At 45.1% G+C, this 27,296-nt stretch overlaps 2 protein-coding genes and 1 long non-coding RNA gene across 3 annotated transcripts; 1 reads left to right on the top strand and 2 right to left on the bottom strand.

The window, feature by feature from the left end:
- Window positions 1–4,591: 4,591 nt before the first annotated feature.
- On the bottom strand, window positions 4,592–10,294 carry LOC134298573 (porwaprin-a-like). The gene is made up of 3 exons (XM_062979216.1): window positions 10,193–10,294; window positions 8,248–8,391; window positions 4,592–4,858 (listed from the first exon to the last, which is right to left on the bottom strand). Exons 1-3 carry the CDS (start codon window positions 10,269–10,271, stop codon window positions 4,818–4,820), a joined length of 264 nt encoding a protein of 87 aa, XP_062835286.1. The 5' UTR covers window positions 10,272–10,294; the 3' UTR covers window positions 4,592–4,817.
- Window positions 10,295–14,148: 3,854 nt separating this feature from the next.
- On the top strand, window positions 14,149–19,608 carry LOC134298570 (uncharacterized). The gene is made up of 2 exons (XM_062979206.1): window positions 14,149–15,904; window positions 19,133–19,608. The coding sequence occupies exons 1-2, from the start codon at window positions 14,321–14,323 to the stop codon at window positions 19,172–19,174; spliced, it is 1,626 nt and encodes a 541-aa protein (XP_062835276.1). The 5' UTR covers window positions 14,149–14,320; the 3' UTR covers window positions 19,175–19,608.
- Window positions 19,609–20,878: 1,270 nt separating this feature from the next.
- Window positions 20,879–27,096, bottom strand: LOC103280498 (uncharacterized). Its single transcript, XR_010005686.1, has 3 exons — window positions 26,663–27,096; window positions 23,184–23,328; window positions 20,879–22,045 (listed from the first exon to the last, which is right to left on the bottom strand). It is a non-coding gene; the product is annotated as an uncharacterized LOC103280498 (long non-coding RNA).
- Between the last annotated feature and the right edge of the window lie 200 nt (window positions 27,097–27,296).

Below are 27,296 nucleotides of genomic sequence, written 5' to 3'. Positions count from 1 at the left end.
AGCCACACCAACAACTCCTCATTCCTTTCCCAACAATTGATGAATTCTGAGGAGGGTGCAGCTAAAACCCCTGGCAGAGAATTCACTGATCCCACACACAACATAATGGACTGCTCCCTTGGAAGATTAAGCAGTTTGGAAGGCCAGCCATTGTCCCATCAAGGGAACCTTCCCCTCTGCCGGCTGATGCCAGTCAACAGACGTTGTTTACCCAAAGTAATCCCATCCCAGGTGGAAGGGGATACAGGAGACCACCTCAATGATTTCTCCAATAAAATATTTTGATTTTTCCTACCATACTGTGCGCCAATCACAACTTGTAAATGAATGCACTTTTACACCAATAAGATTGCAGATTGTAATTTGCACCAATTTGCAAGTGTATGTTCTTTCAAATGTCTGTTAAATGTCTATAAAATGACCATGCTTATAACTGGTTTATATTGACCTGGGAAAATTCTCTTGGCATCCTTTCTTGGCCAACAAAACAATAAACTATATCTGATCTTCCACCCAAACTCTCAGTGTCTCTGCTGGAATTGATTGGATGTGGCATGCCGTGAAATGGACTATGAGATTTTGGACATCACTCCTTCTCTTCTCCTCGTTTTCTTCTTCCTCCTGTATCTTCTTATCATCCCCTTCCTTTGAAGTAGAACCTACAGCAGCTGGGCTTCCTTGGTGGCCACCCATCCAAGCAACAACCAAGGCTGATAGGATCTGGTGCCTTTGGGATATGAGCAGAGTAGGCAGCTCTACTCTAAAGGCAGCTCTGCTCTAACCAAAGATCCATGCTCCCTGTAATGGATCTGGCCTACCTTATAGAGTTGGAATGTGGCCCACCTCGCAGGATTTGTGTGCAACCAATTTGTGGGCCAGGTTGATTTAGAATTTTGTAGATTTCAGCTGCAACAGCTCAGCAGGGCCTGGGGGAGGAGCCACCGAGCAGCCATTAGCATAGGTGCTTCCTGATTGGCTGAATGGAAATGAGGAGTTGCTGAACAACCGGAGATGGGCGGAGCCAAATTGGCAGTTAAAGGCTGGCTGAACATTCTTTTTCAGTTAGCTTGGGCAGTTAGCCAGTGAGATTTTAAAGTGCAGACAGTTAATCAGGCTCTGGAATTCAGTTAGGTAGCCTAGGTTTTGGAAGCCAGTTTGAGGAATTGGTTTTAGGATCGAGAACCGTGTTTTTGAAGATAACCTCTTTGAGGAGAATATAGTTAAAGACTTTAAGAGGAGAAAGACTAAGAGCTATATTGTAACGTAGAATCATAGAATCATAGAATCATAGAATAGTAGAGTTGGAAGAGACCTCATGGGCCATCCAGTCCAACCCCCTGCTAAGAAGCAGGAAATCGCATTCAAAGCACCCCCGACAGATGGCCATCCAGCCTCTGTTTAAAAGCCTCCAAGAAATAAGAAATAACTGTTTAAATCCAGAAAGAATTGGATTGGATGAACAAAGCCACACAAAAACCAGTTTTAAAAGTGACATTTTCTGAAAAGAAAAACCCCAAGCCATTGTTGTAACCACTAAGCATCTGTACTGTATTTTTATTACTGAAACCATTACGCTCACTTACCTTACAAGCTACAAATAAACAAACAGTTTTTGTTTCTCTTCATTCAAAGTGCCCCCCCTCTCAAAATCCCAATTTAAAAGAAGAGGCTTCTGACTACATAAATGCTGGCAGCAGAGACAGTAAATTCTGCAACTCTGACAAGTTGAAGAAATTCTCCCTCTTGCATTTATATTTGTATTTTGTGTTGCCAAAGTATTCCCCTGTCCTCTCCCTGTTATACTCCCCATCTGCCTTTTCTTGCTAGAAACATAAAAGGGTCTTGTATTGCCTTGGTCTCCCTCCAAAGGAACAAACTGGGACCAAGAAGATTACTTGGTAAATGTTGTTCCCAAGAAGGTCATATATCAACTGGGGAAAGAGCTATGGAGCAAAGACTGAGGAATTGTTCTTCATCTGAAGAGAGGCTGTGAATGGCCAATGAATGCCTAGGCTATAGTCAAATGCTCTGGAACTTTCTGAACACATGCTCTTTACGAGAATGACTTGGCAGCCTGGGCAAACTCTATTCCAACATAAGAGCTCAGAACTCCCATCCCATTGGGAGTCTGGTCTAAAGGGTGGGAGGCAGACATAGAATCATTGAATCATAAAGTTGGAAGAGACCTTATGGAACCCCCTGCCAAGAAGCAGGAAAATCACATTCAAAGCACCCCTGACAGATGGCCATCCAGCCTCTGCTTAAAAGCCTCCAAAGGAGCCTCCACCACACTCCGGGCCAAAGAGTTCCCGTGCCGAACAGTTCTCACGGTGAGGAAATTCTTCCTAATGTTCAGGTGGAATCTCCTTTCCTGTAATTTGTAGTTTCCTGTAGTTTTCATGCACTTCTCTCTCTCAGTAAAACTAGACCCTTGATTCACCAGACCTGGCCATCTCATGTCTCCAAAGGGCAAGAAAAAGTGCCCTTCAAGCCCTCATAAGAAAGCTGTGCCCAGAGTGGGCCCATCCACACCATGCTTATGGGCCTTTCCCATGCCTTAGCAGTAATGGCATGAGGAATTTCTAAGGGTAACTGGTGTGGATGGGTGTCCAGGCCATTGGTGAGAAGACGTCCATCTGTATTTCATCTTGGTGGAGAGGAATAACTTTGGGACTGTTGTCGACCGCGTTTTGGGGGATCGGGCCCTTAAGGAGAGACCCGATCCGGTCCTGAGAGAACGGACCTTGGCGAAGCCAAAAGGAGAATTATGAGCCGCAATACAACCTGAAGCCGAAATGAAGAAGGTCCGCCAAAGTTGAAGGAAAATCCGCCAAGGAGTCTTTATTGAGCAATTCAGCTGAAGAGGACTCTAGTAGCGATCATTCGGTCTACTAGGGTACCACATAATCAAAATAAAGCCATATTTATACAAAATTTCAGTCTGACAGCCCTTTGAATTTCCCGCCCCGTTCCCCCGCCCATCTGATCGTTGATAGGCTAGAGGGTTGAATGAGGCGGGCTTTCGTTTCCCGCCTTGCTCTGTTGGCCCAATAGGAAGCTGCCTTTTGTCTCTACTCGAGCCAATCAGGAAGGAGAAGGCGGGAGTTATTGAAACAATGAAGTGACAGGGCAGGAAATATCGGATTAATTCCTGCTAGACCGATTTCTAAAGGGATTAATGGCAGCAATCAAGGATGTCCGGGTTTCTGTCATGTATACAGATTTTAGATATGCCTTGGGGTGTCAGAGGTGGAAGTAAAGATGGGTGGTGATGAGCCATATTGACAGGCTCTGCAGGGCGCCTTCCTGAGGTGTCCTGGTTTTTCCTTTGGGTGAGATATGACAATGTTTGCCTTGGGGCGAATCACCTTTAGGTCAACACTCCGAATTCGGCGACTCAAGCCCTATATTGTCCATGCAATCTGAATTTGATTGGGTTAAGCGGTGGCGGATTATCCTTTTGTTTTTGGGAAGGGAAGCCTGGGTCATAGGAAATGGGATAGGTTCTGGGGTTCAGGTTGAGTTCAAAATATTTCCTATTTGATTTCATGACTTGGCAATTATATGAAATAAAATGAAAAATAAAATAAAGTTGGAATATAAACCATGCTGGGAAAAATACATATTTTCCGGGGATCCCAAAGAGTACAAATACATATAGGCAGATAGATTTCATGGAAATAAGGAAGAATCCATAAAAGTGAGTTACATTGCATAAAGGGGAATCATGAATGATATAAACAATTGAAAATATTTGATAAGAACGAAGTTCATAACATCTGGAGAACCCAATATGGAAATTCATAAAAGTGGAGTTTTAGCAGCATGATTTTACAATTCATGAGGTTAGCCCAACGATTAGAAATTCATATAACAGTGATTCATGAGGGTGCCCAGGTACATAGAATATGAAAATTCATGGATACATTGGGAAAAGAGTTCATCTGTGGTGGAAGGAATTCATAGAAATAGCATGGGGAAGAGGTACATGTGAGTTGCAGTCTTTGGAAGTATAGGATTTCATAAGTTCAGGGGTTGGTCTGGGGAAGAGTGTTCTTCTCATTCATAAAATTATGAAGGTGTGAATGAAACGTGGAGGGCGCCCGTCCAGGCACCTTCCTGGCAGCTGTAGAGAGGGTGAAGGTCCTTGGAGAACTATGTCTCCCCAGCGGGAGAGCGATCCCCCATCCACAGTTCACAGAAAGGGACCAGTGATCTCTTAAAACCATCCTGCGGGTCGCGGGGAGAGGAAAGTCCGGGATAAGGCTGGAAGAGAGCAGTCTGGCTTGAAAGGAGCAGTCGGTTCCGTTTGACAGTCAGCTGATGAGGTGCCGAGAACTGGACCGATTTTGGTTCCGTTGGTGGTCCTTGAGTCAGGAGCCTTAGAAAGGGTTAGGACTAAAAGAGGAGCGTGCTAGGGGTAATTTTGATAAAGATATGAGCCAATTTGTATCGCCCGCTGTATTAATCTATGGCGGAGGAGCCTCAGCCAGAGTTAAAGGGACGGACGGGTCAGATAGAGAGAGAGAGAGAGAGATTGCGTGCAAAAGAAGGAGTCAGGGAAAGACACAAAATAACCAGATAGAAAGTGTTACTGTTAAAAAATGAATGCTACTTTTATTGGGGGGATTTGTTACATAGTCCAGGGAAGGGGAAAGTGAGAGAAAAAAAAATCTTTTAATAATAGTCTGCTGCGGTCCCGCTCCATTCCTTTGGTGATGGATCTGCGGAACTCTCCGCTGCGGGTTCAAATCAATTTGAAAGCTGGCGCCACGGTCATCAAGACCCTCAGGAAAAGAAGACCACCTCCCCGCAAGTCAAAAAAGGCCTGGACTCTTCAGGTTGGAGTATTTATTTTCTGGGGAAGGAGAAGTGATAACAGAGCAGAATTAGGACCATCAATGTGGAAAGTGTAGATGGTGCAGAGCAAGAATTGGATTCCCTAGGAGCAGCGAGAGATGGGCAGAGGAGCTCTGGTCAGGCATCTCAGTTGGTTGCTCTCCATGGATCCAGGCCTCCTTCAAGGTCAGTTTGTGGAAAGATGAAAGAGGTGGAGGAGGGAATGTGAAGAGACACACCATGTTTACATCTCACTTTTCCTAAAAGGGATCCAGTCCCATCATTTTTAGATTCAGTCATTTGTCTTAATTTGGTTACAAGGAGAAAATCAGAGTAGCAATAAGAAAGAATACTGAGCATGTGTAGTGAGCTTTTCTCCCATCCTGTAATAAATGGATTGAATGGAACCAGAAAACTGCATTATGCGGTTTGCTGAACCTTCAGGGACATGTAGAGATCCCTCCAGACATCGGAAAAATGCTCATTAATTAAGCAGCAGCCGAGACCTTGATTGGAAGTTATAAATCCAGGAGCTGACAGCAGTCTGCTTTGTTGTAGAAAATGTCTCTATTTCTACTTGAGTACCAATCATGTCAATGCTTTGTGAATCTAACCTTAGACCTGAGTTCTTTAATACAGTTTATTTATATTCTGCTTTATTTCCCTGGAGGGACTCAGAGTGGATTACAGCACACATTAGGCTTGTCCGATCGATGGAAAAAATGTTTCAATTCTCGTTTCTAAAGTAGGGGGTGCCGGCTCTTCGATGTAGAAATTATTTCTAAATGTTTCACCCAAAATTTTTGGATATTTCCGAAAATTTGTAATGTTTCTAAAATGTTTCTAAAATGGCGGACGCGCATGCGCAATCGCCAAAAAACAGGAAACCGGGGGGGGGACTTTTCTGGGGGTCTCCCGCCCTCATTTCTTGAGCTATTCTCATCAAATTTGGTACAGTGGGAGAACACATTTCACACTCTTTGCTCAACAATTTGCAGAATGTTTCCTGTCTCCTATGATTTTTGGCGAATTTTCATAACTTTTTATAATACACTATTTTTCAATATTTGAAGAAACCTGTTCCTGGTTTGAAAGTCTTATTTCCTTCAATTGGGTTCTTATCACTGTAAAAGTCCCTCTTCTACTTGTGTAGACTTTGGATTAGAAATGCAGCACACGCCAAGCAATGCCTTGACAGGATTGGCAACGTCCTTTGGAAACTATAAATTGCCTTTGAACCTTTTGATCAATGGTGCCACTGGCTGACCTTGTGATTGCAAAAATGAAACTCTGGCTGAGGACTTTGGATTAGAAATGCAGCACACACCAAGCAATGCCTTGACAGGATTGGCAACGTCCTTTGGAAACTATAAATTGCTGTGGACCCTCTATTGAATTAAATCAATGTCTGACTTTGTGATTGCAGAAATAAAACTCAGCCCAAGTCTTGGGAATAGAAATGGAGCGTGAGGGAAGCAATGCCTTGGCGGGTGCCCCACGTCCTTTGGAAACTATTCCTTCCAATGTACCTTTTTAGGTTTGAAAACAATGTGTGTCTTTGTAATTGATGCAATAACACTCAGCCCGGGGGCTTGGGATTATAAACGAAGCGTGAGGGAAGTTCAGCACTTACAGGGACACAGATGTGCTTAGAAAACTATAATTTTCAAGCTCCCTCCTTTTAAGGCTTGGAAAGAAAGGCTTATGGGGTGATTGCTTTATTCCAAAAAAGGAAAAATAGAAAGGCAAAAGGTCTACCTCAGGAGAAGGAACCAACCCAAAGCTCAGCACTAGCAGGGAGGGACGCAGACTCCTTTGGAAAAAAAATTCCCAACATCCACAGCAAGGACTCTGCACCAAGCCAATTTCCCCCCAACACAATATCTAAGAAAGCAGCAACAACCCTCTACCCCCAGTCACTTTGCCCTCTCAGCTTCACGGCGCGCACGAACCACCCTCTCTCCTCGGTATCCCAACCCAAGAATGGCTTGGCTCCGTGCGGAGGCGATTTTTATAGCGATTCTACACGTGGACGCGGAGGACGCTAGCCCCCACCTTTTTTAGCCATCGTGGAAGACTCTGATTGGCAGGGAGCGGGAGCCATGTTAGGCTGCGCTAGGCTCCCGTTCATGTTAGGTTGCAGAAACAAAAAAAATAAATAAATAATCATATTTAAAAAATATTAAAAAAAAATTTTTTGGAGGAAAAAAATTAACGAAAATTTTAAGACACAATTACAGAATGGGCCAACGATGGATCGTATTACATTGCCAGTTGCGCCCAGGGAAAACGTTTCAATACTCGTGTCAAAAAACGGGAACAATACGAAATAATTACGGTAGGAGAATTTTTACGAACATATGGACAACCCTAGTACACATATAAGGCAGACATTCAATGCCTTTTACACAGTGAACAATGACAAACAATACACAGACAAAGGTAAAGGTCTCCCCTTTTCACCTCCGGCATCTGGAGGCGATGCTCAACTCCATCCATGGGGAGGTGAGCTTGTTCCATTTTCCATACCGAGGAACCTGCTGTCTGTAGACATCTCCAATCTTTTTTCCGGCATGTCTACATGGTGCGCCCTTTTGCCTTCCCACCAAGGTGATACCTATTGATTTACTCACATTGTATGCTTTCGAACTGCTAGGTTGGCAATAGCTAGGGCTGACAGTCGGGAGCTCACCCTGACTCACAGCTTCGAACCTTTATGGCCTGACTTCAAAAGACTTCTAGATTTGGATTTCCTAACCTTGGACTGTTAAGCTTCATTGTGGCTCACTGTTTTTTTTTATTTTATGTTTTTTTTTTAGGAGAAGCTACTGGAACTGTCAGTGCGCCCAGGACATTGAGGGATATTTCTCCTTCTCATGATTCCTCTCTCTGCTTCTCTCTAGAATGGAGGTAGATTAGATCAGAACCTTGAGCAACTTTCCTATCTTAAAATGGCGCAGTATGTTAAAGCGCTGAGCTGCTGAACCTGCAGATCAAAAGGTCCCAGGTTCGAATCCGGGGAGCGGAGTGAGCGCCCACTGTTAGCTCCAGCTTCTGCCAACCTAGCAGTTCAAAAACATGAAAATGTGAGTAGATAAATAGGTACCGCTCTGGCGGGAAGGTAACGGCACTCCATGCAGTCATGCCAGTTGCCACATGACCTTGGAGGTGTCTACGGACAACGCCGGCTCTTCGGCTTAGAAATGGAGATGAGCACCCACACCCAGAGTCGGACACGACTGGACTTAACATCAGGGGAAACCTTGACCTTTACCTATAAATAAATAAATAAAGTGTATTGCTCCAAGCCATTCCTCTCTTTGCTCCTTAATCAGGATCTCCAACCACTGCAAAGTGTATGAAGATATTTCTAGCTTGAGCTCTGGAGCACAAGGGAAACAGACTCACCCATTTCCATAGGAGCCATGCATATTTGCTTGCATTTATAGTCGCAGCACTTCATGGGCATAGGGCAGTCATCTTCTGTCTTGCAGAATTTTGTACATGGTTCAAGTTTTCCTGGAGGTGAAGGTGGGCAGTTCCCTTTCCTAACTGTAAAAAAGAAGAAACACAGCAGTTCTGGCACCTCCCAGCAAGTCAGACAATCCCAGCATTCCTAAGGCGGGCAGGACAGGTTGGCGCAGGTGAGATGAGATCCCGGGGTATTCCTGCATTCCCACTAGTCATGCCTACTATTGTCTGCTTGGCATGAGAAATTGAAACAGAATCCAGAAAAGTGAAATGACTTTATTCCATGAGCCAGACAAGCGAAAACTGCAGATGACCATGCTATCATACAATAGCATGTGCATCCATTCTGAAAGTGAGAAGAAACACGAAAGCTGTGGGGCAAACCACTCCAAAAGCAGCTGCCATGCAGTATTTCTAATGGAGCAGCTCTTGAATATTTTATTTAAAAACCCTAAAAATCCCTTACCTAGATGACCCTTACTCAAAAATCTTGTTTTTCCATGAAAGTGTTGACAGGACATGTTCTGCCTGACATTTGCTCTTTGCTCACAATATAAGGTCTTGCAAACTGCAGTAATGATTTGGCTGCTGGATGATGCATACGTGGGATGTGTTAAAGTGGGAATGATTGTATATAGAGTTGTTTAAATGTAATTGAGTCATGGTTGTGCAATGTGTGCTGGAGATTGCATCATTCACTGTGTGCTGCTTACTATGCCAGTGTGTAAAGGATTAAATTTGGATTGCATCAGACAGCAGAGACTGAGATAAATAGCCCTCTACTTCCTATCTTTTTCTCTCTGTCCCTTCCCGTGTGTGCCTGCATGAGAGCTGTGTATCGTCTTGTGAGATTTCCGTTCATAAGTAAACTTTTGATAGATAACTGAAGACTGCAGCATGGTTATTTATCCAGAGCTTCCTCGTCAGCGACTTCTGCTGCGTGTGTGCCTAGAAAACCGCTCTGACAGGATGAACTATGAACATGTCACCTGAGGATAGTACATACGTGGAGCAAACTATGGACACTTCACCTGATGTGATGAGTAATGAGTTATATAAGTTACAAGGCAACTATGCATGTCCAAAAGGATTATAATACTCAGCAAATTCCATTATCAGTTAGCTTTCTGTGCATTCTTCTGTAAAATTGGATAAATTGGAAAGCCACTACAGGCAAGGTGTGGCATTGCATTTTCTGGGCATTAGCTAACATTGTCACCTGCTCTTGGCCAAAAGTAAACTATCTTGAAGACAACTTCTGCTGTCAGTCTGCTTTCTTCACCGAACGAAATTCCCCAACATTTCCAGAGTGGGAACGTCAGCATGGTGCAAGACCCTCACTCATTTATGCTCTTCCCCTTCCCAGAAGACCTCTTGTGTTGAAGTCACATGAGATCCTAGGGCTCTTCTGTCTACCCTATAAATAAGGACTTCATTGCATGAGGCAATTGCAATTGGACCATTGCTACTACACAATGCTATGCTCATCCCACTGCCAGTCTGCTTTCTCCCCATGATTACCCTTTCCTTGTGCACAACCCATCTATATCTCCCATCCTGCTATATCTTTCAAGGGGAATGTAACCCCATCCAGAACTGGTAGACACCACCTCCATACTATTAAGGGATGAGATTCTTGATAGCAAGCACTTCTATCTCTTCTGGATAGTGGAACCTGTTGACCATCTAGCTTTCCTCGGTTAGCTACCTTCTGGATCTCCATGGCTCTTCATTTCTACCAAACTCTGGTCTGATCTCTACACCAAGATGGCTCTGAAAGGTTGGACAAAGGAGGCCTGCATGCGTATTTTTGAAAGAATGCCTTATTTGGAATGGGATCAGAGATGCCTTGAAGGGGCATCTCTATCCAGGTACCACTCACGTTCCTTGGTGGCAGCAGGCATCAAGGCACCGAGGAGAAGGAAAGTCAGGAGGACAATGAGGCCAGTTGAGGACTTCATGGCAAAGCAGGACTGAGAGAAGTCCAGCTCTGCCTGCCTCCTTTATATCCTTTCCAGAGGAGACTGGTATTTCTGCATCACTTCCCAGACCATAAGAGATCCTGAGGCAACGAGGAAATGAAAATCCATTGGACCCATACAGAGATTAAAAAGGGAACGTTCCATCCCAGTTGTACTTGTGCAAAAGGCAGACAGGAAGGGAGACATTTCCTCCTGGAGTCCATTTCTCTTGTGGTGGTATCTTTGGATGGCCAGAGCTGTTGCCCTTCCCACTGTTAGGGAAATTTTCACCCAAACAACAAAAGCATTTAAAAAACAAAAGGAATATTTAGGATAGCATTTTAGCTCAAGACAATCAGAATGAAACTGTGTGGCGGTGAAGCATTCTTGAGCATAAAAAAACATGAGATGCAGAATTCAATCTTAAAAGTTTTCAAAAGGTCTATTAAAATGTAAGAGTTACCTTTCTTGACAGAAATGGATTGGGTCTAAGCTTTCTAACTAACTCTATTGCTTCTAAGTTGAAGCATGCCCTCAGCCTAATTTGATTCTTATAGGCATATGAGATCCATACAAAAAATGGTTCAAAAGTCATTACAAAACTGGGAGGCACTGGCGTCTTGTTTCTCAAGTGCCAAGAAGTAGGAAAATAGTATTCAAAGCACCCCCAACAGATGGCCATCCACCCCCTGTTTAAAAGCCTCCAAAGTGTCAAAGCGCGCGTGGTTTGGATAAACACAAATGCAGAGGAAGATCAACGAAGAATCACTGGCACCAATAAAGAGGCTGAAGCCTGTTTGGCTATCTACAAAAGGTTTACTAACAAAACGGAAAACTCTCAAGACGATATATACAGACAGAGTGCAAGAAAGGCAGAGGGAAGAACAGATAACACAGGGAGCTATTTATAACCACCTCTGCTGTCTGATGCAATACACAGTTAACTCTTTACACACTCGCATAGTGGACAGCAGACAGTGCATGATGCAATCTCCAGCTCACATTGCATCACTATAACTCAATTACATTTCATAATAATAATAATAATAATAATAATAATAATAATAATAATAACAACAACAACAACAACTTTATTTTTATACCCCGCCCCATCTCCCCGAAGGGACTCGGGGCGGCTTACATGGGGCCAGGCCCGATAAAACAAACAAAACAGTAACAAAGCAATAAAACAATTATCCCAGTAAAAAACATCAACATCAATAAAAACAATCATTACAATCAACAAGCAGGATACAGTGTTAAAAACAGGAGACTAATTCGTAGATCCCAGGCGAAATGCAGAGTGATACGAAATGGGAAAAGGAAATTTCACAGTTGGATGATAAAGTGCGGTATAAAATGGCAAGACAACAACAATGGGACTATTATGGAATGGACAGATAGATCAATCCAGCAACAACTAAACATTGAAGGCCTTTTGAAACAGCCAGGTTTTTAAGCTCTTCCGGAAGGAGAGGAGGGTAGGGGCCTGCCTGATCTCTCTAGGTAGAGAGTTCCAAAGCCGGGGGGCCACGACGGAGAAGGCAACTCTATATACAATCATTCCCACTTCAACACAAAGAAGGAAATGCGGTCACAAAGACAGGCTGGACCCACCTTGAATTGGGACCAGAAACTTATTGGCAGTCAGTAGAGCTGTTTCAATAGGGGGGTTGTCAGCTTCCTATAATTCACTCCTGTTAACAACCTGGCCTCCACCCGTTGTACTAATTGGAATTTCTAGGCTGTCTTCAAATGCAGCCCTATGTAGTGTACATTGCAGTAACCCAACCTGGAGGTAACTAAGGCATGAATGACTGTGGCCAAGTCAAACTTCTCGAGGTACGGTCACAGTTGTCGCACAAGCTTTAACTGTGCAAAGGCCTTCCCAGCCACTACCGACACCTGAGCTTCAAGTGTCTATGCTGAATCCAGGATGACCCTCAAACTGCAGGCCTATGACTTCAGGGAGAGTGTGACCCCATTGAGCACAGGTTTCCACCGAATACCCCAATAGGCCATGTGTTACCACATACATGACAATTGGTCTGACTTTCCACCAGTTGCCCCCTGTACCTCTCCTTCAAAGTGATTCTATCATCATCCATGCCGGAAGCTGGATGTCCATTTTGTGGATGCCTACTGGACTATGGCCCAGAAAAGCCCTGTGGCATTTATTTATTTTATTTATTTATTTACAGTATTTATATTCTGCCCTTCTCACCCCGAAGGGGACTCAGGGCGGATTACAATGAACACATATATGGCAAACATTCAATGCCAACTGACAAACAACATATATAGACAGACACAGAGGCATTTAACATTTTTTCCAGCTTCACGATTCCGGCCACAGGGGGAGCTGTTGCTTCACTGTCCACTAGTGGCTGTACTTCCTCATTCCTTTCCTCGTGTTTTGCTGGCAGTTTTATGATGTTGTAAATTAGTTGAATCAGCCTCCCACATAAAGCGTACCTAAATTTCCCTACTTGACAGATGCAACTGTCTTTTGGGGCTGCATAGGTCAACAGCAAGCCGGGCTATTTAATGGTCGGGGGCTTTACCCGACCTGGGCTTTGAACTCATGACCTCTCGGTCAGTAGTGATTTATTGCAGCTGGTTACTAGCCAGCTGCGCCACAGCCCGGCATTCTGCTTGCAATTACCTCATTCTGTGGATCCAGCCAATGTCCCATTGTTCCCTCTTGGTTCCTGCCACAGATGATCACCAGGATCCAGGCTGTGTGTTTGTGTGACACCACACCCTTCAATATTGATTGATGGGGAGGAGGAGTTCAAGGTGGCTCAAATTCTGGATTCATAGAGGAGGAGAGGATGCCTGCAGTATCTCTGAGCAAACTGGGTATGAACCAGGAAAGCATTATTGGGAAGACACCATGGATGTCCACACTCTAGCCTGGTTCCTCAGTTTCATTTATTTATTTATTTATTTATTTATTTATTTATTTTATTTACATCACTTTTACCCCGCCTTTCTCTCCGAGGAGACTCAAAGCGGCTTACAGTAAACAGGTAAAAATTCAATGCCTAAAAACAATGTAAAAACAACAATTCATATAAAACAATCTACAAAACAACAGTTCATATAAAACAGATACCATTAGAAAATAAAATCACATTATATAAAATTTTAAGAATGTCCAAGATTAAAATCCATTCATCCAGAATCCTCAAGTCTTCGTACAGGTCATGTAAAGTCCATGTTCTCATTCATTAAAAGCTTGCATGCATAACCATGTCTTTAAGGCTTTCCTGAAGCCCAGGAGAGTTGGTATCTGCCGTATGTTGTTGGGGAGGGTGTTCCACAGCCGAGGAGCCACCACTGAGAAGGCCCTGTCCCTCGTTCCCACCAGCCTTACCTGCGAGGCTGGTGGGACCGAGAGCAGGGCCTCCCCCGATGATCTAAGAGTTCTAGAAGGCTCATAGGGGGAGATACGTTCGGACAGGTAAGATGGGCCATTTCAGAGTATCATGCCAAACCATGTCCCCCTTGGGAAGCGGGATATATCATGATGAAGGGAGTAGTTCATGCCCAGCTCCAGTGTTGAGAAGGAAGTGCTGACAGAAATGCCCTCAGCAGATATGGAAGCAAACAACACCCATCAGCCTGACAAGCCCAGTTCAGAAACAAAGCAGATGCAAGTGCCAGAAGATGAAGCAAATGAACTCATAGGAAGCTCTTAATAGCATGTTACAGAAAGCTTAGATGTACCAACAGCATCATAGAAGCATAGACAGCTAAAACATGTTGATTCCATCAATTCCTGGACACATGTTGACCTTGTTTAATTGGTTTTCCTTATCAAGGTGCCTTGTTTTCTTAATTTGTTCTTTCTCAGTTGACCAAGTTAGTAGAACCCTGCTACTAGAGCCTGGATGTGGCTCTGAGTTTCAGGGTCACTGACATTGATAAGACACCTGCGGCTCAGGACTCGGAGAAGAAACGGCTGCTGGACTTGGCGGGGAATTTGCGCGGGGTTTTGCTGAGCGGGAAGAGACTTTTCAAATGAGGGGGAGGGTATATAAAGGATGGTTGGCCGGAGCCTCCCATTCTTGGCTTTTTTGATGTTCATGTTTCCTACAGTAAAAGTTTCTGGTGATAACACAGAGAGTCTCGTGTGTTCATTCAGGAGCGGCTGTGGTGAGCTGACACTAAGCCAAGAATACGGACACCATCCCGCTGTAGCGGTGAGGTGTAACATGCAAGTGGAGGATGAAGAGCTCTTGGGCGCAGGAGGAGGAAGGTCGGAAAGGGCCACTCCCGAGCCGGACGCTGAGTTCCACCAGCTGGCGGCCCTGGCGTCATCCACCGCTTATGCCCAGCCAAATGGGGTAACCCAGAGGCGTGGAGTGGTGCGGGGAGACAGCACCGGAGGAGAGGAAGGTTCACCTTCCCCAGGCCCACAAAGGATGGTGTTTCTGGAGGAGAGGATGTCGGCGATGGAGACCACCCTGGCAGTGATGTCGAGGGCGATGGAGCGCCTGGCGTTTTTGGCGGAGCCAGAGAGAGGAAGGGAACTTCGGGCTGGCTCAATGTGGGACGTGAGCGTGGGAAGCAGCCAGGGCTTTGCAGACCTCCCAGCACCGAAGGGAAGGGAAATGCGAAAGGAGCCCGGCGCCCGGCCCAAGACCCAAACAAGCCTGACGCGGGTGGAGGAGAGTGACGACGAAGGGGAAAAACCTCCGAGAATCCCAGCTACGCTCCCAGCTGAGACCCTGGTGCCCCTGGCGAATGCCGGGCGTGGCACAGGGCCAAGAGAAGCAGCAGCGGGGCCCACTGGTCCGCAAGGGGGCTTGCGACGGGCGGAGAATTGGGGATTGCCACCACAGGGACCCCTACCGAGACGAGAGGAACTAAGGATCGAGTTTGGGGGAGAGTCCTCTGAACTGGATTTTTTCCTGACCACGGTGAGGGGCTATATGGAGGACAATGCTCACACTTTTAGAACGGAATCCAGCCGGATACGGGCCATTGGTGCAGTGTTGAAGAGGGGAGCGGCCAGCTGGTACGTTCAGCTGCACGCGCGGTGCGACCCATGTCTGGGGTCACTCCGACGCTTTATGGGGGCCCTGGAGACCCGTTTCCGAGATCCACTGGAGCAGATCCGGGCGAGGGAGAAGTTGAAGACCGTCTCCCAGGGGCAGAGGTCGGTATCTGAGTATGCGGAGGAGTTCCAATGCCTCGCCGAAAAGGTGCCGGAATGGTCTGCAGTAACAAAGATAGAACTCTTCAAAGAGGGTCTCAGGCGGGAGATCCTCTCCTGGGCGGTGCATCGTGATGAGCCTGACACACTGCGCGGATGGATTCAGCTGGCGGGGCGCGTCGAGACATCGCTGGCCCAGGCGAGGAGGCACCGAGGAGGGCTACAGCAGCGGCCGCAGATGAAAGAGGGGAGCCGGAAGGAGGGATCAACCCCAGCCGGGAGGAGAACGGAGCCGACAGGGAACGTGAGCGCCAGCAGGAGTGGCTGCTTCGTGTGCAGCCGGTTGGGCCACAGGGCTGCCGAGTGCTGGCAGAGAAAAGGGGAAGGCGGAGGCCAGCCCAAACCCAGAGCCGTGGCAGGAAAACGCGCCGAGGAAGAACCACCGATGAGGCACCACTCGGGGGGGTTGGTAAGTCAGGACAAAGCTATGATAGTGGTCCCCATTCAGCTTGAAAATGGCAGCAAACAAGCAACCTGCAAAGCATTTGTGGATTGTGGATGTTCCAGGAACATCATCTCCCCTGAATTAGCCGAGGGATTGGGATGCGAAAGAACGAACCTAGAATCCCCAATAGCTTTTTCGCAGTTGGACGGATCCACAGCATCGGGATCGTTAGCTAAGTACAGTGCCGAAGATGTAAAGTGTAAGATAGGGAGTTGGGAAGGAAAGGTGTCATTTGTGATATCACAAATAGCCAGCTATAATGTTATACTAGGCATGCCGTGGCTGGGGCAGGCCAACCCGCAAATCAACTGGGAGGATAAGAGCATGATCTTCAGGATGAATTTGGAAGAAGGGAGCCAGGAAGTTGAGAGGGAGCCAGGGAAAAGGGGGGAGGAAGACTCTATCAGAATAGCAGAACTGGCAGATAAATTACCCCCAGAGTATCGGGATTTTGTGGACGTGTTTGATGAGAAGGAAGCAGACAATTTCCCACCGAAGCGGAGAGTTGAAGTGAAAATAGAGCTAGTCCCAGGAGCAGAGCTTCCCAAGGCAAAAATATACCCGATGTCAGCTAGGGAAAAGGAGGAACTGAGAAAATACATTGATAAAAACCTAGCGAGGGGTTTCATAGAGCCTTCAAATTCCCCTCTAGGGGCGCCTGTGTTGTTCAGGCGGAAAAAGGACCAAACGCTGAGGCTCTGCATTGACTACAGGGGCCTAAATGCAATCAGTACTGTAAATAAATACCCCCTACCCTTAGTGAAGGACTTGATCGCCCAGTTATCGGAAGGACAGATATTCACTAAATTGGACTTAATTGAGGCCTACCATAAATTGCAGATCAAACCAGAGGACAGGTGGAAGACGGCCTTCTCCTGCGCATTCGGATTATTCAATTATCGTGTGCTCCCCTTCGGTTTGTGCGGGGGAGGGGCCGCGTTCATGCAATTAATCAACGAAGTATTGCATCCATTGTTGTACAAGGGAGTCTTTATTTTTTTAGATGACATATTGATAATGTCTCGAACTAAGGAACAACACGTAGAACTAGTCAGGGAAGTCCTACAAAAGTTGAGGGAAGCGAAACTGTATGCGAAGCTTGCCAAGTGCGAGTTCAATAAAGACCAGATAGACTTTCTGGGGTATAGGATTTCCTCCCAGGGAGTGGCGATGGACCCTGCGAAGGTGGAAGACGTGAGGGGGTGGGAAGCCCCCAAAACACGGAAGCAGCTGCAATCCTTCCTAGGGTTCGCAAACTTCTATAGAACATTTATCAAGGACTTTGCGCGCCTCACTTTGCCATTAACGGATTTGTTAAAAACTAAAGGCAGGGGAGAAACAGCCAAAGTGAAGGCCCCAGGGGCCAAACTGACATGGACAATAGAATGCCAGGAAGCTTTCGAAGCCCTTAAAAAGCGTTTTACTGAGGAACCTGTCCTACAGCACCCTGATATGTCTAAGGCCTTTGTACTACATTGCGATGCGTCAGACCGGGCATATGGGGCAGTTCTGCTGCAGAAAGACGAGGGGGGGAACCTGAAGCCATGTGGCTATCTGTCAAAAAAGTTTAGCGATACAGAAAAAAACTGGCCGATTTGGGAGAGAGAAGCCTTAGCGATTCTAAAAGCACTAGAGTGCTGGAGACACTTTCTGGAAGGAAGTGGAACACCGTTTGAGGTGTGGACTGATCATAGAAATTTACAGTATCTAAGATCCCCTCGTAAACTATCAGCGAAGCAAATTAGATGGGCCCAATATTTCAGCCGTTTTGATTTCAGACTCAGATTCTTCCAGGGGAAACATAACATACTCGCTGACGCTCTCTCTCGGATGCCTCAGCACGGGGGAGGAATTCAGGAATCTGAAGGGAGCCTGTTCCTAGATAAGCAGTGGGGCCTGGCAGTACTAACTCGAGCACAAGCGGCCAAAGAAAACAAACGTACTGCCATTTCCACGGGGGGAGGAGAAATATGGGAGGAAGAGTTGAAGCGAGCGTATGGAATGGACAAATGGTTACAAACTAACAAGGAAAAGGGAGAATTGTGTGGGGATTTGGTGTTTGTAAATAAGAAATTGTATATTCCTGAATGTTTAAGACGAGAAATGTTAAGGAAGTGCCACGATAACAAGGGTGCGGGTCATCTAGGCCCCACCAGGACTATTAAACTGTTGGCCAAACAATGCTGGTGGCCCGGAATGAGGAAAGACGCCAGGGGGTACGTCACGCAGTGCGAATTATGTGCAGAGGGAAAAACACCACCGGGGAAGCCCCAGGGGCTATTGCAGAAGGTGGTGGAGCCCATGAGGCCATGGGAATGCGTGGCCATGGATTTTGTAGGCGAACTACCCCCCAGCAGAGGCCACAGATACATTTGGACAATATTGGACCTATTCTCAAAACAGGCACACTTTGTGGCCCTGCCGAAACTCCCCTCAGCTGAAAAACTTGCTGATTTGTATGTGAAGCATGTATATCGCCTACATGGGTGTCCCGACAAAATAATTAGCGACCGGGGAGTCCAATTTACTGCAAAATTTTGGGGAAAATTCTTACAGCTGTTAGGAGCAGAAAGGAATCTGAGCTCGGCTTTTCATCCCGCAACCAACGGGGGAGTCGAACGCACCCAACAAACACTGTGCCAATTCTTGAGGATGTACACCAATTATAGACAGGATGATTGGGCGGACCTTCTACCGTTTGCTGAGATGGCTTTTAACGGGGCCGTACATTCGGCCACAGGTCGTGCCCCATTCGAAATAGTATACGGACAGGAGGTGGCACCTTTCCCCAGGCTACCCGAGTGGAAGGAAGGAGAGGGCCAGACCGACAAGGAATGGCCGGCCAAAATTAAGCAAGGGTGGCAGACCGTGGTGGAGGCATTGCGGGAAACACAAAAGAAGTACAAGCTCTTTGCCGATCGTAGGCGCCGAGAGGGGGACAAATTGGGCGAAGGGGATCTGGTTTGGCTGAGCACAAAAAACCTGAAATTGGGGTTCCCATCTAAAAAATTGGCTCCACGCTATATAGGGCCATTCAGGGTAGCAAAAAGAATAAACGAAGTGACCTATGAGCTGAGGCTACCCAAGGACCTAGGAAAGGTACACCCGGTATTCCATTGCAGCCTGTTAAAAAAGTATAAAGGAACTCTGGACAGCGGAGAACAATAGTTGTGTTTAATCTTTTCCTTCCAGGACGAAGGGGAGGAGGACGCCATGTCAGAACCCTGCTACTAGAGCCTGGATGTGGCTCTGAGTTTCAGGGTCACTGACATTGATAAGACACCTGCGGCTCAGGACTCGGAGAAGAAACGGCTGCTGGACTTGGCGGGGAATTTGCGCGGGGTTTTGCTGAGCGGGAAGAGACTTTTCAAATGAGGGGGATGGTATATAAAGGATGGTTGGCCGGAGCCTCCCATTCTTGGCTTTTTTGATGTTCATGTTTCCTACAGTAAAAGTTTCTGGTGATAACACAGAGAGTCTCGTGTGTTCATTCAGGAGCGGCTGTGGTGAGCTGACAACTTTGTATATTTTTGTGATCACAAAAATATGCAATAAACATTGCATGATTAAATGGGTGGCAAATATTGGTCACAGCATAAAAATCAAGGACTGGGAGAAAATTTGGAATAGCAAATTAAATTTACCAGTGCTTATGACCTACGTGAAAATTGGTTCAAGATGATGTACCAATGGTACTTAGCCCCAAATAAGTTGGCGAAATGTTACAAAAACACCTTAGACAGATGCTGGAAATGCAGAACACATGTGGGAACATTTTCCCACATGTGGTGGACTTGTAAGAAGGCTACCAAGTTCTGGAGGACTATTTATGAAGCAATTCAGAAGATGCTAGGAATAAAAATACAATTAAAACCGGAGTATTATCTACCGGGAATAATAGATTTCAATCTGAAAAAAAACCCACTTTATTTAATTATCTTGTCACAGCGGCGAGAATTCTATATGCAAAAACATTGGAAGACTGAAGATTTACCAATGTTAGAAGATTGGCTGCTCAAAATACTTGATATCATGAGTATGGACAACCTAAACCAACAGCTCAGAAGTCACCAGAGAAATCCACAAGTTGGGACGGCTTGGTCGTTAATTAAAAATTTCTTTAAACAAGGAAATGTACGAAGCCCTATTTAATTTTAAGAAGATGCAAAGATATGGGTGTTGGGAAACGAGATGAAAGGACAGAACATGGACTATATTATTGATGTGATGTTGATTACAATGGAAGAGATTGGAAGCAACCCCCCCCCCTGTACTTTTTACCTACCAAATCCCTCCCCCCGGCTTCTCGTTTTCATATTCTCCTCCTCCTCTTCTTCTTCTTCTTCTTCTTCTTCTTCTTCCCCAATCTATCTTTCCCTCACACCCCAACTTTCCTCTTTTTGTTTACCACATTTTGAGCACCCCCAAATCTTTAATAAATATATATTTTTTTAAAGGAGCCTTTTTTGCTTCCTTCATAATATAAGGAACTTTGTAAACATTTCTGAAATGTTTACAGAAATGTTGACTTCCTTACTTAAAAGAATCATTGTCTTTGGCAATGTAAACAAGTTGTTTTCCCACCAAAAGTTCATCAAGTCAGCAATGTCAACAGTTAATCATTGGTCACGGGTCTCACCAGCAATTCTTAACTGCAGTCCCTGAATTGTAGTTGTTTTCCAGGCCTTATTCCTTAGGATGGGATCTTTGGCCCAATTAGGCTGCATTCATACACCTTTCATACAATTTCATACAAACCATACATCATATATTTCATGACACACTGTTGTCTCTTGGTCATTGGCTGTAGCCACTCAGGGTCTTTGCAAAGTCTCTCCACCTGATATCACGGGGAACACTCAGAAAGACCACCTCCCTGCAAGCAAAAAAGGTTCTGTCTCTTGAAGCTGGAGAATTTATTACCAAAGGTAGGAGAAGTGTGAATAGAGAATAATTGGGACCACCAATGTGGAAAATGGAGATGGTGCAGAGTGAGATACAGTTTCTCTGGGAGTAGATGGACAGAGGACCTCTGGTCAGACATTTTATTTATTTATTTATTTATTTATTTATTTGCAGTATTTATATCCCGCCCTTCTCACCCCGAAGGTGACTCAGGGCGGATCACAATGTACATATATATGGCAAACATTCAATACCATTAGACAAACAACACAGAGACAGACAGACACAGAGGCTATTTAACTTCCCAGCTCCTTGCTTCATGAGGGTATGCTCAATTCTGGCCACAGGAGGAGCTGCTGCTTTATCATCCACTGTAACAATGAGTCCTTTTGATGGTGTACTTCCTCATCTGGCACTCACGCTGCTGGACGTTTTTATGGTGTTGTAAATTAGTTAAATTAGCCTCCCCGCATAAGCAGTCCCTAAATTTTCCTACTTGACAGATGCAACTGTCTTTCGGCTTGCTTAAGTCGACAACGAGCTGGGCCTATTTATCAGTTGGGCACTCAATCCAACTTGGGCTTTGAACTCATGACCTCTCGGTCAGTAGTGATCTTGCAGCTGGCTCCTAACCAGCTGCGCCAAATTTCAGTTGGTTGCTCTCTATGGATTTAGGCCTCTTTCAAGGTCAGACTGTGAAAAGATGAATGAGCCAGAGATAGAAGAGGGAGAGGAAGAGACATACTGTTTTTGCATTGTACTTTTCCTAGATCCAATCATATCATTTTTAGATTCAGTCATATCATTTCTCTTAATGTGGTTACAGGGAGAAAACCTGAATAGCAATAAGGAAGAACACTGAGCATGTATAGAGTGCTTTTCTCCCATCCCAGGGAGGAGCCCAACCATCTTCTCTTCATCTGGGATATCAAGGGTTTCTTCTCCTGGTGGCACCCTGCTTCCAAAGTGTCTTTGTAGATGATAACCAAAGGGATCAGATTACCAGGAGTCCCAGACAACCACTTGATTTACTTTTGTATTCATGTTGTAGCCCTCCAAGAGCAGGGAATGTGGGACAATGGTTTGATGAGGTCTAGATCCAGGGCTGTTGCTCATCCTTTAGACCAATGATGGGCAACCTTTAGCGCTTGGTGTGTCAAAATTCACCAAAAAACCTGGTATGACTTGTGTGGTGTGTCACTTTGAGAAAAACAACAACATAATTTCGCAATATGTATAGTTTAAATAAAAAAATGTATAATTGTAATATATAACTGTATTTAATAAATCAAAAACTATTTACTACCATTATTTCCATGTACAACAATCTATGCTACCTCTTGCAGTTTCCACGCTGATTTCTCTCTATTCTGGTTTCAATGTAGTCATGAATAATGAATAGTAATATAATAGTAATAATATGATAATATATTACAATTATAATAGAATAATAATAGAATAATATAATCTATATATATAAAAGAGTGATGGCATCAGGGCAGCGGACAAAACAACAAAACTACAGGCCCCCCAACCTCGAAATTTGACAACACAACCCATCATTCACGGCTCTAGGTTGATACAGCAAAAAGAAAAGAAAAATAAAGTCCTAATTACAGGGAGAGGAATAATAGTTTTTATCCAATTGCTGCCAGTTAGAAGGCTAAGTTCCACCCACTTGGTCTCCTAGCAACCTCCTCAGCCCAGGGGACAGGCACAGTTAGGCCTCACTTAGGCCTCTTCCACAGATTATCAGATTGTAACTGGATTATATGGCAGTGTAGACTCAAGGCCCTTCCACACAGCTATATAACCCATTTAGAATCTTATATTATCTGCTTTGAACTGGATTATCTTGACTCCACACTACCATATAATCCACTTCAGTGTGCATACTAAACATAAAGACAACCATATAACAGACATTCAATACCACCACTACCTCAACAATTTCTCACCAACACCACCAGACAACGCCACAGCAATGCGTGGCCGGGCACAGCTAGTCTATATATATAAATGTAATGTGCATAATTCCCATGGAGTAAACAACAAAACCACTGGACCAAATCACACCAAATTTGGCCACAAAAGACATAGTCATCCAATCAATCTGCATGCGGCAGCGTGTCAGCAAAAATGGCTAGGCGTGTCAGTGCTGACACGTGTGTCATAGGTTGGCCATCACTGCTTTAGACTGCCTACTCCCTGCCCTCCTCCCTGCATTGTAGTGACAGAGAAATGAAGGGAGAGAACCAGCGGGGGATTCCTAGAAGCTTCTTGGAGGATCAACCATAAATGGACTCAATCAGAGATGCCACAAGGTAAACCGGCTCACCCATTTCACTCAGGAATAAGGCAAAATCTCCTGCATTGCCATTCACAGCATTTCATGGGCTTAGGGCAACCACCATCAGAATGGCAGAATTTTAGACACGGTTCATGTTTTCCTTTAGGTGGAGTTGGGCATTTTCCGGGATTTCCTGGAAGAAAGAACAAACACAATGCTGTGAGCCCAATTCAAAGTGCTGGTTTTGAACTATAAAGCCCTAAACCAGGGGTCCCCAAACTAAGGCCCGGGGGCCAGATGCGTCCCATCGAAGCTATTTACCCGGCCCCCATGGCACAAGGGCAGAAGGGGGTTGGACTAAATGACCCAAGGGGTCTCTTCTTCTCTTACAACCATTATTATTATTATTATTATTATTATTATTATTATTATTATTATTATTATTATTATTATTATTATTATACATTGAGGCTCGGTGGCCATCTGTTATGGATGCTTTGCTTGTGCTTTTGGTGCACAAAGGCAGAAGGAGTTGGATTAAATGGCCCAAGGGGTCTCTTCCAACCCTCTTTGTTGTTGTTGTTGTTGTTATTATTATTATTATTATTATTAACATTGAGGCTGGGTGGCCATCTGTTATGGATGCTTTGCTTGTGCTTTTGGTGCACAAAGGCAGAAGGGGATTGGACTCAATGGCCCAAAGGGTCTCTTCCAACCCTCTTTATTATTGTTGTTGTTGTTGTTGTTGTTGTTGATATTATTAATTATTATTGCTTGGTGGCCAACTATAGTCCGGCCCTCCAACGGTCCGAAGGATCGTGAACCGGCCTCCTGTTTAAAAAGTTTGGGGACCCCTGCCCTAAACGGTTCTGGCCCAATCTACTTGTCCGAACGTATCTCCTCCTATGAACCAGTAAGATCACTAAGATCATCTGGAGAGGCCCTGCTCTCGGTCCCACCTGTCTCACAGGTGCGGCTGGTGGGAACGAGGGACAGGGCCTTCTCGGTGGTGGCTCCCCGACTGTGGAATGCCCTCCCTGGAGATATCCGACAGGCTCCTACCCTGCTGGGATTCAGAAGGGTCGTGAAAACATGGTTATGTGCCCAAGCTTTTGATGAATAAATGACAAAGTTGACATGGCCTGATTTAAAGATGAAGCATGAGGATCTCGGATGAATGGAATTAATTATATATATGTTTTTAAAGTTTTTATAATGTGTTTTAAAAATGTTATTAACAGATCTGTTTATATTGTTTTGTTTTTATGGTTGCAATTTGGGCATTAAATTTTGCCAATTTTTGTAAGCCGCCCTAAGTCACCTCGGGTGAGAAGGGCGGGGTATAAATGTTGTAAATAAATAAATAAATAAATGAGACATCTCATGCAACAGTTCTTGCACCCCCCCCCCAGAAGTCCAGATATTCCCAGCGTTTCCGGGATGGGCAGGATTGATTGGTGCAGGGCACTCATTTCTGCTCTTCTCCTTCTCAGAAGATCTCTTGTGTTGAAGTGAGATGAGATCCTGGGGTGTTCCTGGAGTCCCACTAGAACCCACTCAAAGAACTTGATTGCATGAGGCAGGCAAACAAAAATTGCAGCTGGAGCATTGCAATGGCATGTACATCCTAGAGCTGGTCTCTGTCAGGATTTTGTGGGGAACCAAGTGTGACAGCATCTCCAGTAGCTCATTGGTAGCTCATCATGACAATGGAAGTTTGAGTGTTTGATACAACTATGAAGCATGTTTGCAGTCATGAGTCATGGCCAAATAAGCATGGATGGATGATGTAATATCATATGTGATTGTCTGGGTCTTGTATAAATGTGGAACATGAGAGAAGCCTCCCCACAGGATAGTAACATATCCGGGCATCCCCTGGGCAACGTCTTTGTAGATGGCTGATTCTCTCACACCAGAATTGACTGGTGTTTTCCTCTGACGTTAAGTCTAGTCATATCCGACTATCTGGGGATTGGTGCTCATCTCCATTTCTAAGCCGAAGAGTTGGCGTTGTCCATAGACACCTCCAAGGTCATATGGCTGGCATGACTGCATGGAGTGCCATTACCTTCCTGTCAAAGTGGTACCTATTGATCTACTCACATTTGCATGTTTTCGAACGCTAAGTTGGCCGAAGCTGGGGCTAATAGTGGGAGCTCACCCCACCCCCCAGATTCAAACCGCCGATGTTTTGGTCAGCAAGTTCAGCAGCTCAGCAGTTTAACCCACTGAGCCACTGGGTGCTGCACGACCAACCAACCAACCAACCAACCAACCAAATGGACCTTTTCAAGACCAACCATGACAATAATCTGAATTAACATCCAAGGCATGTTAGCTGCCAAATAAGCTAATATGTCGTGGGTTGGTTGGTAATGTTTGTGCATTGCTGATTGTTGATGCATGTTCGAGAAAGAGAGAGATCAACATGGGACAAATTGGCTGAGAGTAAAAGAAGGAGAGGACATGCTTTGTGTGCAGAGCGGCTCATAGTCTTTTCCTACTGAATTGCAAGATAAAAGCCTTCCTGATTTGGAACAAAAACTCTGCAGTTTGCCTGTGTGTGCTGTTCAAATCAGGTATCTCAAGATGACTTAGAAATCTAGAGCAAACTTTCCTCGCTCATAGCAAGAGTAAAATATAATATCACTTTTTCTCCTTCCTGGGATTCTTCCATCCTTTGCTTTTGGTGAGCAAAACCCATCAATAGCTCCCCATCTGGTTGCACTCCTTAATGCCACTTGTATGCCAGCAGCAATGTGAGGTCAGGGGATTAGATTGGGTTGCAAGAAGGCAGAGCAGCTGCTACTGGTGCCCAGGAGACCATCTAGTGGTTCATCTGGGACCTCTTGACATGGCCCTCTAAGCACTCTTGGGTCAGCCATCTCCCAGATCTCCATGACCCAGTCATTTATAACATACTCTGGTCCAAATCTCTACATCTGGGCACATCTAAAGTGTTGGATGAAGGAGGCCTATGCAGGGCATGTTGGGGTACGGTTGTATTTGTATGAAATGTAAATCAAGTGTTTACTGCTGATGAGCTAGAGTGTGTATTTTCAGTAATGAAATAGTTAACAGCAGGCTAGTTTTGACTGACAGCCTGTTGTGATTACTGTGACCTATCAGGCTTGATTTCCTGCCTTTGAGGGTTGGAACTTCCTTCGGAACTGAGGAATGTTGTTATCTTATCTGAGGAGTTCGGCGTTGAGCATTCGCTGGAGATGGACTATGAATGCTATGCTCTGAAGCCAAGAAATGCAACTGTAAATAGATTATGTAAATAAAGTTAAACAACAGTTAAACAACTGACCCTTCGCCTGCTGGAGTGTTTGTTTGACCAGTGCTGATTCTCAGCATGGGAATACAGTCTGGAGAAGGAGGTGAGACCGGGATGATGAATTTTTGGAATCCACTCTGCATCCCATCATCCCCTGTCAGGGCATGCCTATATTTCAACCAAGGTTATCTGGAATGGGGTCTAATATGTCTACAAGGGTCATCTCTGTCTAGGTACCACTCACCTTTCCCACAGGCTGCAGGCTTCAAGGCATCGAGGACCAGGAGAGTAAGGAGTACAATGAGGCCAGGTGAGGACTTCATGGGGAAGCAGGACTGAGTGATCTCCCGTTCTGCTCACCTCCTTTATATCCCCATCCAGAAGAGGTGGGCATTTCTGCCTCCTCAAATCCCAGACCATAAGAGACCCTGAGGTAATGAGGAAGTTAAAACCTCTTGGACTTATACAGAGATTAAAAAGGGAACGTTCCATTCCAGTTGTACTTGTGCAAAAGGCAGACAGGAAGGGAGACATTTCCTCTTGGAGTCTGCTTCTCTTGTGATTGTACCTTTGGATGACCAGAGCTGTTGCCTTTTGCACTTTTATGAAAATTTTCCTCAAAACAGCAAAAGTGTTAAAAAAACAAAAAGAACACGGGAGAGCATTTTAGCTCCGGACTATCAGAAAGCAACAGTGACCAAAAGGTCAGCAGTTTGAATCCGGGGAGCTGGGTGAGCTGGGGTGTTAGACCCAGATTCTGCCAATCTAGCTTTTGGAAAATATGCAAATGTGAGTAGATCAATAGATATCGCTCCGGCGGGAAGGTAACAGCACTCCATGCTGTCATGCCAGTGGCCACATGACCTTAGAGGCATCTA

The sequence above is a fragment of the Anolis carolinensis genome, chromosome 4, assembly GCF_035594765.1.
Source record: "Anolis carolinensis isolate JA03-04 chromosome 4, rAnoCar3.1.pri, whole genome shotgun sequence".
NCBI classification, from domain to species: Eukaryota; Metazoa; Chordata; class Lepidosauria; order Squamata; family Dactyloidae; genus Anolis; species Anolis carolinensis.
This window is presented reverse-complemented; position numbering and strand designations above follow the sequence as displayed.

Coding starts and splice junctions, on each gene's coding strand:
- LOC134298573 (XM_062979216.1), bottom strand. CDS start 10,271: ATGAAGTCCTCAACTGGCCTCATTGTCCTCCTGACTTTCCTTCTCCTC. Junction 8,392..10,192: donor GCCTGCTGCCACCAAGGAAC/GTGAGTGGTACC, acceptor TCTTTTTTACAG/TTAGGAAAGGGAACTGCCCA. Junction 4,859..8,247: donor CATGGCTCCTATGGAAATGG/GTGAGTCTGTTT, acceptor CTCCTTCCCCAG/AAAATAAATACTCCAACCTG.
- LOC134298570 (XM_062979206.1), top strand. CDS start 14,321: ATGGTTGGCCGGAGCCTCCCATTCTTGGCTTTTTTGATGTTCATGTTT. Junction 15,905..19,132: donor GGCACCACTCGGGGGGGTTG/GTAAGTCAGGAC, acceptor TTTTCCTTCCAG/GACGAAGGGGAGGAGGACGC.